Genomic DNA, 15,192 nt, shown 5'->3' with positions numbered 1-15,192 from the left:
TAAGAAAGGAACAATAATAAGAGAGGTTCCAATAACCTGAAAATGAAATCCCTATTATTGGGAAATGATTTATTCGACCCCTTTTCTTCCCTGGTCTAACCCCATGTAGTGTAAAAAGAGTAGTCATAAATAAACTCTATAGGGGGTGGATCGGGTAAGAAAAAGGGGCGAGTGTATCATTTCCCTTATTATATAGAAGAGCAATGTAGAAGATAAGAATGATGGACGATACTCATATGAGGTGCTCGATTTAGCCTCACTGCTATTATAAGATGGTGCAACAAATTGAGGAATTGATGGTTTGTGGTTGGGTTGAGACTTGAGATCATTTCAACAATGATTGAAGAAGCAACAACAGTGGGAAATAGGGAGTGGGTCATCGAACTAGAGAAGCAAGTCAGGTCTTTGGACAATAGGAACCGCAGTCTCTGGAAAAAACAATCGATATACAGAGTACCCACTTCCGTCAAAGATCTCAACAGTAAGGTGTACGAGCCAGGGTTAGTTTCATTGGGTCCTTATCATCACGGAACTCCAAAGTTGAAGGCAATGGAAGAACACAAGTATAGAGCTCTCCATTGTTTCCTCAAAAGAAGAAATCATCCGATAAGTGTATACGTAGAGGCATTAGAAGAAATTGTAGAAGACTTGATGGGTTCATATGACCTGCTGGAAGAAGAATGGAGAGATACAAGTAGATTCCTACAACTCATGATCGTCGACGGATGTTTCTTGTTGGAAATCATATTGGAATTGTGGTTCGATTATGATAAGAACGACCCCATTTTTAGCGAGCAAGGATCATTAAACAACAAGGATGTTATGATGGAAGACATATTGATGATCGAAAACCAAGTGCCTCTGATAGTTCTTACAACATTGGCTGCTACTGCATGGGGGAGGACGGTAGATGAGGTGAGGCTTAGTCTAAAGCCGTGAGTGCTTTCTCTTTCATTCTTTTCCCCTTTTGTTTGTAGCAGCATTTTAATTTTAAGATAGACCTACTACCTCTGTTGATGGATACCTCTATACAAATTTTGCACATAATTTATTAGGGGAAGTGATACTTACGCCCCTTTTGATCACCAGGGACACCCAGCGCAGCGTCAGTGTATCAATGGCAAAAGGGAGGCTAATGTAGTGGCTTAGATTGCAAAGTGCACTGGCAAATGGGTGTCCCTGGTGATGAAAGGGGCGTAAATATCATTTCCCTTTATTAGATTAACCTGAATTAACTTTATTGCTAATAAGAACGGATTTTAGTATTATCTATCTTTGCATTATTTTATTTAGAAAATTTTACCCCTTAAAAGCTAGTCGTTAAGGGGAGGGTGCCCAAGCCCTTGTAAGCCCATCCAAGTCGGGTCGAGCTTTCTAAAAAATGAATTGGAATCAACCCAAACATGACCTTATTTTTAAGGTAAAAGCTGAAGCTGAACCTGAATTCCCAAAAATTGACCCAAGTTCCACCCCTAGGGAAAAAACCAAAGATGAATTACAATGAAAAAATTCAAAAAACCGACCTTTTCAAGTCGTAGGAAAAAAGTTGCCGAAAATAGCTATGGGAAATAGATGTTGGAGAAATTTAGTCTTCAAAGGAGGGAAACCAAGTGCCACAGGAAAGAAACAACAGTAGAAATGAAGACGGAACAATAAAATGATTTTCATCTCCGTTAGAAAGCTCAAATAAGCTTCATAAAAATAGTAAAAATAAATTTAGCATGCTAAATTTTTAATTATAAAGCTAGGGTAAAAAACTGAACAATAAAATGATTTTCATCTCGGTTAGAAAGCTCAAATAAGCTTCATAAAAATAGTAAAAATAAATGAGGAAGTCTAAACTGAAGGGAGCCCTTGCAAAAAAGAGTTGAAAGGGCTCCCCCATTGGCTGCAAATCACCATCATGTTTGACTTTTCGGCAGTTATTAATGCATGATGGTGATGTGCAGCCAATGAGAGAGCCCTTTCACCTCTTTTTTGCTAGGGCTCCCTTCAGTCTAGAATTCCTCAAAAATAAATTTAGCATGCTAAATTTTTAATTATAAAGCTAGGGTAAAAAATTGAACAATAAAATGATTTTCATCTCGGTTAGAAAGCTCAAATAAGCTTCATAAAAATAGTAAAAATAAATTTAGCATGCTAAATTGTTAATTATAAAGCTAGGGTAAAAAATTAAGAGCGTTAAAAATAATTTAAGGGAGGTAAAATTCAGCGTATTGAAGTGTATTTTAGAAAGATAAATTTTAATATGCTGAAAATACTTATTCACGATTTTTAAGAACGATAAAATTCAAATCAGAGCGATAAAAAGTTAAGGACAGTAAAAAAATATTTAACAGTGGTAAAAAAAATCTTTAGCGGAAAGAATATTTGGTTTTTTCAAGAGTGGTAAAAGTAAAATAAGAGGAGTAAAAAATTATTAGTAAAAAAAAATTTAAGAGCGGTAAATTTGATCTTCGACAGAAAAGTTTATTTTGATTTTTTACTACAAGTAACTCTTACTTAACAACGGGAATAAATTTAGAACAGAAAAGGTGATATGGAATGGTAATTTTTTTCAAAATAATTTCCTTCTCTTCTTGTTCTTCTCGGTCTTCTTTATATCATATCTGTTTTTCTTTTCCTTTTCTCATCATCTTCTTTCACATCAATTTTGATGTTCTTCTTTCTATATCCTCAATGATATTTTGTAGTGATTTTTTTTCTATTTTCCTTCCTTTTTTATGACATAATGTGTTTGCAAGACGCCGGATTTTTATCTATGAAGACTTGGGTAAGTGTTCTTTATAAATAAAGAGGAACAAGTAAAGGGATAAGAGGAAGAAGAAAAAGTAGAAGAAGACTAGTAGAAAAATGCAATCCCATTTTCATTACAACCACAATTAATCAAGAGCAGAAAAGTCAGTCAAACTATTGGGGATAAGGTATCTTAATGAAAACATGATAAAAACATTGTTGGGAAAGTTGCCTTATTTCCCATGGTCGGTGGGAAGCAAGAGGCATAAAAGAAGGAACCTTTGGGTTTTAGGTTTTGGGACAACCTAGTATAAAAACCCTCTTTGATCAACGGCAAACGTACGGTCAGTTTCAAGAGTGGCTTAGGCGTGAGTCCAAAGGAAGGAGAGAGAGAGAGAGAGAGAGAGAGAGAGAGAGAGAAGAAGAAGAAGAAGAAGAAGGTGTCTTCTCGGATTGTTCTCTTAGGTTCTTCTCAGGTTATTCTCTTGTGTACAGTCTTGGGTGAGAGAAGCAAGGAAAGAGTTGCGAGTTTGTGGGTTTTAGATTTAATTCATTGTAATCCTTGTAACTTGCTTTCTCATAATGGAAGATCGTGTTTCTTGCCCGTGGATGTTGGCTTGGCCGAACCACATAAATCTTGGTGTTCATCTTGTGGCTTCTTTTATTTTTTACTTTTCCGTTAATTTGTGCACGATCAAATCGGATTTGCACGACGAATTTTCTCAACAAGTGGTATCAGAGCTCAGGTTGGAGCAATCGTTGAAGCCGGGTGGAGTGATCATAGGTATTGTGGTTGAATTGCACCTAGAGCGATCTTTGGGAGTAGAAAGATTGTCAAAGAATGATTATCGTTCGAGGTGGAGCTCTACACCAAGAAGTGCGAAGTAATCTCAGATGTTGGTAACATTAAGTTCTACCTCGTTCAACATCAACAAGTTTGATGGAAAGAGAAGTTTTACCCTATGGAAGGTGAGGGTGAAGGACATTCTAGTTCAACAAGGATTGGCTAAGGCGTTAAAGGGAAGAGATGGAAAGGCGGAAAATATGACGGATACAGAGTGGGAAGACATTGAGTTGAAGGTGATCAGCTCGATTCAGCTATGTCTGGCAGATAACGTTATGTTTAACGTTAAGGAAGAAGGTGAAGTGCCTCAATTATGGGACAAGTTGGAAAAGCTTTACATGTCAAAAAGCTAAACCAACTGATTGTATCTGAAGCGACGGTTGTATGGGCTGAAGATGAGGGAAAGCAAAAATTTTATGTAACATATTACAATGTTCAACGAGCTTGTGGATCAACTCTACAAGGTTGATGAAAAGTTGAAGGAAGAAGACAAGGCCTTTTGCTTCTTACTTTGCTTCCTCATTTGTATGACAACCTAGTGACGACTTGATCGTATGGTAAGGACACAATAAAGTTAGAGGAAGTCAGGCGTCGCTCTTGTCGGATGGAACATGGCCACATTAAGCGGGATTGTACGAAGGTGGAAATCAAAGAGAAAGGTAGTCCGGCAGGGGATCTGGAAAAGGCAGGTCAAGATTCATGGTCAACGGAAAGAGCGTGAAATATTATCGTTGCAAGGAACACGACCACATTAAGTGGGATTGTCCGAAGCGAGCTGACCAGTCAAACATTAGTGCTATGAATACGGTGATAGCCATAGCAGATGAGTAGAGTGAAGAGGTTGGAAATGTTCTGACAGTCTCCATAGGTACTCATGTATGCTCCAAGAGGGAATATTTTGATACATTCAATGAGACAAGGACGTGTGTAGTGTCCTTACGTGACGGGTCTACTTGTGAAATCACGTGTATTGGGACGGTTAATATCAAGATGTTCGATAGAGTGGTTCGTATTTTTGGTGGTGTGGCGTATGTCCCAAAGATGCGAAGGAATCCAGTACCGGTAGGTAAAGATCCAGGATAAGCGAAAAGGGCATGCAATATTATCCTTGCACGGAATACGACCACATCAAGCAAGATTGTCCGAAGTGAGCTGACCAGTTGCACATTGGTACTGTAAATACGGTGGTAGCCATGACAAATAAATAGAGGGAAGAGGTTGGAGACGTTCTCACAGTCTCCACAGGTAATCATACTTCTTCTCATGATTAGTGGATTCTAGATTTGGGGTGCTCTTTTCATGTGTGCCTTAGGAGGGAATATTTTGCTACGTTCCGGGAGACAAAGGCAGTGTAGTGTCCTTAGGTGATGGGTCCACTTGTGACGTCACGAGAGTTGGGACAATTAAGTAGGGTTGCAACTTGGGTCGGGTTTTACCCGGCCCGCATCAACCTGACTCGAAAAACACATGGGTCGGGTTCAAATAACTAGGGTTTTGGGTAGGGCCGGGTTTGAGATTTAAAAACCCGAGGTATTCTCAGGTCGGGTAGGGTTTAAAGGCGAAAAACCCGACTTTAGTTAGCTTTTTTTATCGTATCTAATGGAAAGAAGTATACGACGGAAAGGGAAACTGACAACGAGGCTACTGACATTTTGGTTGCATTTAACACCGAGAAACCTACCAAAGATGTCACTTCCACAATGTACAATTACCTGTTACCCCTTCTCTTCACCCCTTCTCTTCTTTCGTTGCTTCTTGTCCCATGGCAGGCCATTGTTGCTGGTATTTTCGTTTGTTTCTTCTCGCCTCATTACCGGCTATTGTTGTTACTTGCTACTACTTGTTAGAATGTTCAGATAAGGGTCTTTGTTGCACAAATATTGTTGTCTATAAGAGGTAATGCCCCCATTGTTAGTCCTTACAGCTTGGAAGTATGAATTGATGAATCAGTGTTGTTAGTCACTTAGGTGATGCTAGATGGCCTTTCAAGAAGTGCTTCAGTTTTATTTATTAAAAATTCAACAGCATCCTTGGGCTTATGAAAGGTTGAACCAAGTTCAGGGTGAATTAGGGCAGGTTTAAATCAAGTTAGTATAATATTTTCATCAGGTTTAAATCAAATTTAGGGTGAATTAGAACAAGTTAAAAAAAGATATAGTTTTGCAGCGACAATGTGAAAAAACCCGACCCAACCCTACCCGACCCGGAAAACTACCTCGGGTAGGCCGGGTTTATGAATCGTGGGTTTTCCCAAAAAAAAAACCCCGACCCGACCCGACCCGACCTAAGATAGTTTCTCGAGTAGGGTAGGGTTCTTGAAAACTCGACCCGCCCGACCCGAGTTGCAACCCTACAATTAAGATCAAGATGTTCGATGGAGTCGTTCGTACCTTGGGTGATGTGGCGTATGTCCCAAAGATGCGGAAGAATCTAGTATCGCTTGGCTAGTTAGACTCATGGGGTTGCAGGTATTTAGCCGCAAGTGCAGCCTTGAAAGTCACACGGGGTTGTATGGTTCTGATGAAAAGAGAGAAGTGTAGTGGATTATATCGTATGGTCGAGGACACGGTGACTAGTTTTCCTAAGATCTAGATGGTTAGTTGGAAACGAAGTAGTATTGTGTGCACGCGTATGGTCTCTTTCTTAGTTGGAAAAGACAAGGGTTACCAGGTTGCAAACGTTGGTGAAAATGTGACAGTAACTGTGTTGGGGAGGATGGATCGAGATCCCTCTCTAGGGTTTACAGGGTGAGTCATTGGGTTGGCAGCTATACATGTGAATTGGCCATGTTGATCAAATCAGAAAGAGTCAGAATCAGGAAGATTCGAGGGGTGTGTAGCCGGCGCTTCAGAAGGCCAACGATAGTTTGCGGCGATGGCAGACTGGTGGCGACATCAACAGAACATCTTTAGGTGGATGGGAAATAAGCGAAGAGTGGAGATTGTTGGGAAGATATCCTTATTTCCCATGGTCGGTTTGAAGCAAGACGCAAAAAAGAAAAGGAAACTTTAGGTTTTAGGTTACGGGAAAACCTAGTATAAAAGCTCTCTTTCATCAACGACACGTGCGGTCGGCTTCAAGAACGGCTTGGACGTGAGGCAAAAGGAGACAGAGAGACAGAGAGACAGAGAGAGAGAGAGAGAGAGAGAGAGAGAGAGAGAGAGAGAGAGAGAGTTTTTCTCTAGTTTTCTTTTCGGATTGTACTTTTAGGTTTTTGTCGGGTTATTCTCTTATGTCTTGGTTGAGAGAAGTATAAAGAAAGACGGCTTTCACAACACCAGAAAATTCGCTTCTCAAATAGTGAAACCGAAGTTTACACTAGCCCAAGATCCACAACCAAAAGAGAAGAAGAACAATCACCACAAGATGTAATCCAATATATGTGATGGAAGAACACAATACAAGACAAGAACAAAAAGAGATGAAAGCTTCAAAACTAGGAGAAAATATGGAAATTTTGGCCTTTGCTTCACACACTAGCTTGCACATAAGAAAGCTTCAATGCAGGTCTCTTGCTTAGTGGAGAATCTCTACAAAAATGGAGTTAATGAGAATGGGCTTAGTCAATGGAAAGTAAAGATAAAATAGCTTAGGTAAGTGGTAGTGGGTATGGGAAAATGGTGTCTTAAATGCTTAGGGAAGTGGTGGGTTTGGAGTTCCAAGTAAGGGTTTGAATTTGAAATAGGTAGGTAGTGGGAAAAGATGGAGCAAACATGTGTGGCTCACACATGTGCAAGCTAGGCAAAATGACCAACATGCCCATGGACACAAAATTACAAATTTGTCCTCACTACATCTCTCAAAATAAAACAAAATAAAGCTAACCAAAAAATACACTTTAAAATTAACACTCCCCCTAAAAGTAATTTTTTGGAAACTACTCAAAGCTTACCCCGAAGTAGCTCAAATGGTCCTTTGGAAAGTGACTTGGTAAAGATGTCGGCAATGTTCTCTTTGGTCCTCACTTCTGCTACACCAAATGTACCATCTAACACATTTTCACGAATGAAATGATGCTCGATCTCAATATGCTTTGTTCTTACATGACAAACCGGATTTGTGGCAAGTTTGAGTGCACTTTGGTTGTCACCAAGAATAGTCGTCTCCTTGTGAATAGGTAAATGAACATCTTCAATCAACCGCCGCAACCAAACACATTCTTGAGACGCAAGAGTGGCGGCCTTATATTCCACTTCCGTTGTTGAAAGAGACACTTAATCTTGTTTCTTACTACACCAAGAAACGCCCGTCGGTCCACACAAAGAAACATTATCGGAAGTAGATCTTCGATCATCCAAGTCCCCTCTATAGTCGGCATCGGTAAATCCATTCAACACAAAATCAACCCCTCTCTTGTAAAGTAGCCCAAAGTCAAGGGTAAAATTCACATACTTCAAAATTCTCTTTGCCGCTTCCAAGTGTGGTTTCCATGGCGCTTGCATATAGCGACTAACAAGCCCAAAAGAAAAAGAAATGTTCGGTCTTGTGATAGTCAAGTAGATGAGACTACCCACAACAGCATGATATGGCCGCGGATCCGGAAGAATCTTGCCTTCTCCTCGCCTTATCTTTATATTGGGATCAAGAGGAGTAGAGGATCTTTTACTTTGATTCATCCCAAATCTTCCAACTAACTTCTCCGCATAACCTTTTTGAGAAACTAGCACGCCATCCTTCAAGGTCTCCACCTCCAAGCCAAGAAAGTGACTTAGCTCTCCCTAGTCCTTCATCTCAAAGCGAATAAATAGCTCATCCCTTAGCTTTGCAACCTCAACATCATTGTTGCCGGTAACTATCATGTTGTCGATGTAAAGAAGCACAATGACAAGCAAGCCTTTATCTTTCTTCACAAATAAACTAGAATCGGAGTTAGAAGCAAAATAACCGCAAAATTGCAAGTATTCAGCAATCTTACCATATCACGCCCTTGGAGCTTGCTTCAACCCATAAAGAGCTTTCTTGAGCTTGCAAACATGAGTCGGATGATGACTTGAATTGTAACCCGGCAGTTGCTCTATGTAAATGTCTTTGTCAATCTCACCAGACAAAAATGCATTCTTAACATCAAGTTGAAACAATTTCCAACCATGACAAGCGGCCAATGAGATAACAACTTGAACGGAAGTCATCTTTGCGACGGGACTAAAGGTCTTATCATAATCCTCTCCATACTTTTGAGAGAACCCTCTAGCCACCAACCTTGCTTTGAATCTATCCACACTCCCATCCGTTTTTTGCTTCAATTTGTACACCCATTTACATGTAACTGGATTCACATCCTTAGGCTTAGGAACAAGATCCCAAGTCTCATTTTTCACAAGTGCATTCATCTCTTCATCCATGGCATCGTTCCATTCTCTTACCCATTTTGCTTCGTCAAAGCAAGAAGGCTCATTATCGTCAAATGGACTAGAAAGGAAACAAGAATAAGTGCTTACCATGTTCTCATCCTGATACCGTGCTGGTTTGATAATCTTTCTTTTTGATCTTCTAAGATATGATGCACTACACTCCTCTTCATTAGTTTCTTCATTTTGATCATCTTCTTGAACATGACATGCAAATCACTCCCCCTATCACCTTGCTCCCCCATCGGCAAAGAAGAAGAAGACCCAAATTCTAATGGAACATTTGGTGTCACCGGAAAGTTCATTGTTGCTCGAGGCTCAAACTCAACACGGATGTGCTCACCTACACCTATACCATTAGTGGAACCACCATCCAAACCATAATAGGAAGAGACTTCAACAAACACAACATCTCTTGAAACAATGGACTTGTGAGTTGTAGGATCCATACACTTTCAACCTTTATTCCTTTCATCATACCCAATGAAAATACACTTCTTCGCCTTAGCATCCAACTTGGTTCTCTTTTCATCCGGCACATGCACATAGCAAATTGAACCAAATACTTTGAAATGTTTGACACTAGGCTTCACCCCAAACGTCAACTCATAAGAAGACTTCATATTAATCGGACTAAAAGGCACCCGATTAATCACATAAGTTGTACATGCCATACCTTCCGCCCATAAGGCCTTGGGTAAGTTCTTTGCATGCAACCAACTTTTATAAGTTTCCACAAGATGCCTAATCTTCTTCTCCGCAACTCCATTTTGTTGAGGCATATAGGCAAAAGTGAGATCCCTTTGTATACCATGATCACGACAAAATATAGAAAAGTCATCGGAAGTAAACTCTCCACCATTATTGGTTCTCAACCGCTTGATCTTCTTATGAAGCGCACCTTCAACGGTCTTCTTAAACTCAACAAACTTAGACAATGCATCGGATTTCTCCCTTATAAAATACACCCAAGTGAATCTAGTAAAATCATCAATAAATAACAACATATAGCGGAAGCCGAAAAATGAAGGTATCCTACAAGGTCCCATTACATCACTATAGATAAGCACCAATGGGGCCTGGGGCCTAGCACCTTGAAAGAGACTTGTCAAATGGAAGACATTGTGCCTTACCATATTGACAACCCTCACACACCTTTCCTCTACCAAAGGAATTCAAATTTGGTAGCCCATTCACTATATTCTTAATCACCATGACCTTCAATTTATTCATGCTAATATGACCCAATCTAGCATGCCAAATTGAAGCGCCATCATCTGTATTCATTTTATCAGCATATAAAGTTGAAGCCGATAAAACAAATAAATCTTTAACTCTCTTACCCATATAGACAACATCCACCTTCAAGCTTAAAATATTCCGGAGAAAAGAAAGACGCCTAAAATAACAAAGGAAAAATACTCCATGGATCTAAATCATCACTCATAAGCAAAAGGAAAAAAAAATCTATAAGAAAGAGAGATACTATGACCTACCTGGTGAGAACGATAGCCAAATGTTTTAAACCAGACAAAGATCACCTCTATAGAGTGTATATACCTATAAAGCAGCAGTTGGGTGTTTAAACCAAACAAATATCATAGCTACAGAATGTATAAACTGGTGGGGCAGCAGCTACATGCCTTTGACTGAATTATTATTACAAGTACAGAGTGTACAAACCTATATGACAGCAGCTATGGGCTTTTGTCCAAATCAAAATTACAACTATAAAGTATATGAACTTATGGGACAATAGCTATGGGCTTAAAAGCAAAATGAATCATGACCAATGTATGTACAGACCTACAAGGACAGCAGCTATGTGCTTTTAAAAAAACAAAAATCACTATTGTAAGCTAAAAACCCATAGGACAGCAGCTGTTGTGTAAACTTTAGAAAAAGAAAGTAAAAGTAATGCTATTATGAAATGTGGTAGTATATCTCCCAATCACTTAAAAGAAATGACCTCCCCACAATCCTATTCTCAGTACGACACAAACTCACCTTGTGTTTTATTTGTAAGGTCTCTATCAGAAGTGAAGCTAACTACAGTTTTACAAAGTGAAACTCCATAACATAAAGGATAAACTGATTTGTACCAAAATTAGAACTTGGTTGTTCTATCATCAATAACCCACAGCTGATGTCACTCTACTGAGTTCACTCTTCTTCTTTTTGACATTCACTTATTTTGCCATATTGATGCTACTATCACTAGGCTTACATAACTATTCAATCAAGGCATGCTCATTCAACTAAAACTACAAACCAATAATACTACCATGTTTCTACAATTATCCACTCTGCTTGTTTCATCCTCATAAGTTCCATCAAATTATCCTTATATTCTATCTCCAATCTTTCTTTCGAGACATGGTCAATGAAGACAAAAATAGCATCCAGTTCCTACAAATTAAAGACTCATCCAAATGATGGCTGCAACTCAGCTAATATTTTTGACATATTCCCCTTTCTACATGAAGAATATCATTTACCTTCGCCCCAATCCCCAAGTCAATAGAAGCTAAGAGTAATTTCAGTTAAATAACAACATAAACCAAAATACCACGTACTTTGAATTTCATAAGTCAATACAATAGAATGTATTCCGAATTTTCTGAATAATTGTAACAGAAAATACTCTAAATTTCTTCTAAAATCATTATTTTTTATCACTTAGAAACCTTTTCTTTTTACAACTTAAACATGCTCTTCTGTAATCAATGGAATAGTAAAAGTGAATTTGGCACAGGCTAACAAAGAGAAATAGGAAAAATTGAAAAGATCAACTTTGAACAAATAATTTTAAAACAATTTCAAAATGAATTTATTTTCACTCAAATCAGTTTTATGAATCTCATAAACTCTTCTAGATGTTCCACGACATTTAAATCCATGATAAAAACACTAATATGAAAAACTATCATGCAGTTATTGAAAACTCTAAAATATTTAACAGTAATTCGATACATACCTGATCAGAAAAGAGATCAAATGACAATGCCTTTGAAGATGCTAATTAAATTCCTTCTAAGGAGACATATAAGCTTTAGGTTGCAAATTTCATCACAAAAATATATCAAATGTCAATCAAATCTCGAGAAGATTAGCAGATCTCGGCGAACAGATTATAGATTCAAATTTCAGTTTCTATTACAGTGAATCTCACTGAATTAAACAAACTGAAGCTAGATCTATTGATTCTTCAAAGTTGTTGCTAAGGTTTTAAGAGCTAGGGTTCCGAGACAGATCTAGGGTTTAAGGTTAGGGGCAGTAACAGAGGAAAAAAGATTAGAAGAATGAAGAACAAGATTCGCCAGAGATTGAACGTAGCTCCGGCAATCCCGCCGGAAGATCAACTGGCGAAGAAAGGAGTAGGTGATCAGAAAAATGAAGTAACAAGTTAGGGTTTATAACAAATCAACAAAGAGAGATCAAAGACTTAAAGCATAGCATGGAAGAAATAAGGTGAAGGAGCATGCCGGAGCTTTGCCGGAGCTTTGCCGGAGAGAAGAATCGGTCGGAAAACTGGCCGGAATCTCGCAAATTTAATCGGAGAAGATGACACAAAGGGTTAGGGTTTGGTAAAAACTCTCTCTCTCTCGCCCGCTCTCTCTCTCTCGCCCTCTCTCTCTCTCTGCTCTAAAATTTGGGGAAAAACTCCAAATTCCCAAAAAATGAAGGATTAAATGCTATTTATAGGAAAATAGGAGAGTTGATATTGGCACAACGATTTTGATAAAGCGCGCGGAAAATTTATGAGCGCGCGAAATTTTTGATGAGCGTGCGAAATTTCGTGTCTTTTCTGCTCTCCTGCTCGGCCTTCTCCAGGATAATTCACCCCCCCTGTTGATTTGCACTGCGACACTTATCTAGGCTCGTTCGCTACGCAAATGTGCTCGGATTTTGACAAAATTTTGCAGGGACCTTGGTGGGACCCTAACCTAGCTTAGGGTACAATTTGGGATCCTAACTCACTAATTTGATGAGGTTTTGCACAAACATGGAGGTTTAGGGCACGGTCAAAATGGGGTGTCTACAGTAGTCCAAATCTCACTCACCGATTTACACCCAAAGATGTGCTCAAACAAGTCATGTGAAATACACCTCTTCAAAAGAAATTTGGCCCTGGCATTCTTCATCCTCCACGCCTTCAATACATCGGCATTTTCTTGTGTATCTTCCGAAACTACAACGGCATTGCCACAAACAACCTCCCATAAATCGTCTCCCACAAGATAAGACTCCATACATATTCTCCATATCTTGTAATTTGATTGATTTAGCAACTCAATGCTGAGTCCACTAACCCTTCCACTCATATCCATCTTCAAAGTACCGATTGAACTTCTTCACCAAGGAAATCTTGACAAGCACCAACTACCACCCTTGTAGCTCTGATACCATATAGAGAAAGACGGCTTTCACAACACCAGAAAATCCGCTTCTCAAATAGTGAAACCGAAGTTTACACTAGCCCAAGATCCACAACCAAAAAAGAAGAAGAACAATCACCACAAGATGTAATCCAATATATGTGATGGAAAAACACAATACAAGACAAGAACAAAAAGAGAGAATAAAGCTTCAAAACTAGGAGAAAATATGGGAAAGTTAGCCTTTGCTTCAAACACTAACTTGCATACAAGAAAGCTTCAATGGAGCTTCAATGGAAGTCTCTTGCTTGGTGGAGAATCTCTACAAAAATGGAGTTAATGGGAATAGGCTTAGTCAATGGAAAGTAAAGAGAAAATAGCTTAGGTAAGTGGTAGTGGGTACGGGAAAATAGTGTCTTAAATGCTTAGGGAAGTAGTGGGTTTGGAGTTCCAAGTAAGGGTTTGAATTTGAAATAGGTAGGTAGTGGGAAAAGATGGAGCAAACATGTGTGGCTCACACATGTGCAAGCTAGGAAAAATGACCAACATGCCCATGGACACAAAATTACAAATTTGTCCTCACTACATCTCTCAAATAAAACAAAATAAAGCTAACCAAAAAATACACTTTAAAATTAACAAGAAACAAGGAAAGGGTTGCAAGTCTCTGAGTTTTGGGTTTAATCAATTGTAATCCTTGTATATTGTTTTCTCATAGTGGAAGATGGTGTTTCTCGCCCGTGGATGTAGGCTTGGCCAGACCACGTAAATCTTGGTGTTCATCTTGTGCTTGTTTTATTTTTTACTTTTCTGTTAATTTGTGCACGATCGGATCGGATTTGCATGACAGATTCATGAGCTAATTTTCAAGAGTGAGAAAGTAATCTCCATGGGACTAGACGACACCAACATAGACGAGAGACTCACATCATAGTTTGCTTTATGGATGGACATTAATTAGCAAGATGGTCTCATTTTGACTCACAAACTATGGTATACTCAATAGCTTAGAGAAACCAAAAAAAGATTCCTTTTTATCACCCTTCAAGAACATGTTGGAATGAAACCAACGAGGTTGGAGGGAGAAGATGAGTTTCAAGAGAAGAAGATTGTTCTCTTGATGCCAAACACACAAAGAAAGTAACCCAAGTTGTTGTGCTACTCAAAACCCTTCAAATTTCACTAAAAACTCTTACATATGAAGAAGATACATGGACTAAAACTTAGTCTACCTTACAAATCCGAAATTAACTTTTCCTAATTACTATTTGCGTTCCAAAGCACAACTAACACACTATCACATGAAAAATAAAAGCATAATTTCAAAAAGTGGTCAAGACTTGTCTTCCAAGAAAGTAAGTAACTTAAGTCCCGAGAAAGTAGGTAACTTAAGTCCAAAGAAAGTCAAGTACTTGAGTCCCAAGAAAGTAAGTAACTTGAGTCCCAAGAAAGTCAAGTTGATAGATGATCAAGATCTAGTGGTCAAGATTAATTTCCAACAGCCCCCCTTAAGCTAGACCACTACCATGCCGAGTTTTATCTTCATCATGATGAATGTATCAGTTTTCAAAGCTTTTGTAAAAATATCTGCAACTTGATCTTTAGTTTTGCAGAAGCGAACATTGACAACTCTATCATTTACCAAGTCTCGAATGAAATGATACTTTATCCTTATGTGCTTGCTTTTGCCATGAAAAACTGGATTCTTTGTGAGTGAGATCGCCGAACTATTATCACAAAATAAACTTGTACTACGCTCTTGCGGATGTTTGAGTTCTTCTAATATCCATCGTAGCCAAAGAGCTTGAAAACCCGCCGAATATAATGACATGTACTCCGCTTCCGCCGTAGAAAGAGCAACAACCGATTGCTTCTTTGATGTCCA

At 38.8% G+C, this 15,192-nt stretch overlaps 1 protein-coding gene across 1 annotated transcript; it reads left to right on the top strand.

Annotated features, from left to right (window-relative positions):
- Nucleotides 1-336: 336 nt before the first annotated feature.
- Nucleotides 337-939, top strand: LOC143861605 (UPF0481 protein At3g47200-like). Its single transcript, XM_077372502.1, has one exon. The coding sequence runs from the start codon at nucleotides 337-339 to the stop codon at nucleotides 937-939; it is 603 nt and encodes a 200-aa protein (XP_077228617.1).
- The last annotated feature ends 14,253 nt before the right edge of the window (nucleotides 940-15,192 follow it).

Source organism: Tasmannia lanceolata, unplaced genomic scaffold (genome assembly GCF_043159265.1).
Source record: "Tasmannia lanceolata isolate RefF3 unplaced genomic scaffold, GAP_Taslan_0.1 ptg000037l, whole genome shotgun sequence".
NCBI lineage: Eukaryota > Viridiplantae > Streptophyta > Magnoliopsida > Canellales > Winteraceae > Tasmannia > Tasmannia lanceolata.
The sequence above is the reverse complement of the archived record's forward strand: the minus strand, read 5'-3'. Positions and strand labels throughout refer to the sequence as shown.

Coding starts and splice junctions, on each gene's coding strand:
- LOC143861605 (XM_077372502.1), top strand. CDS start 337: ATGATTGAAGAAGCAACAACAGTGGGAAATAGGGAGTGGGTCATCGAA.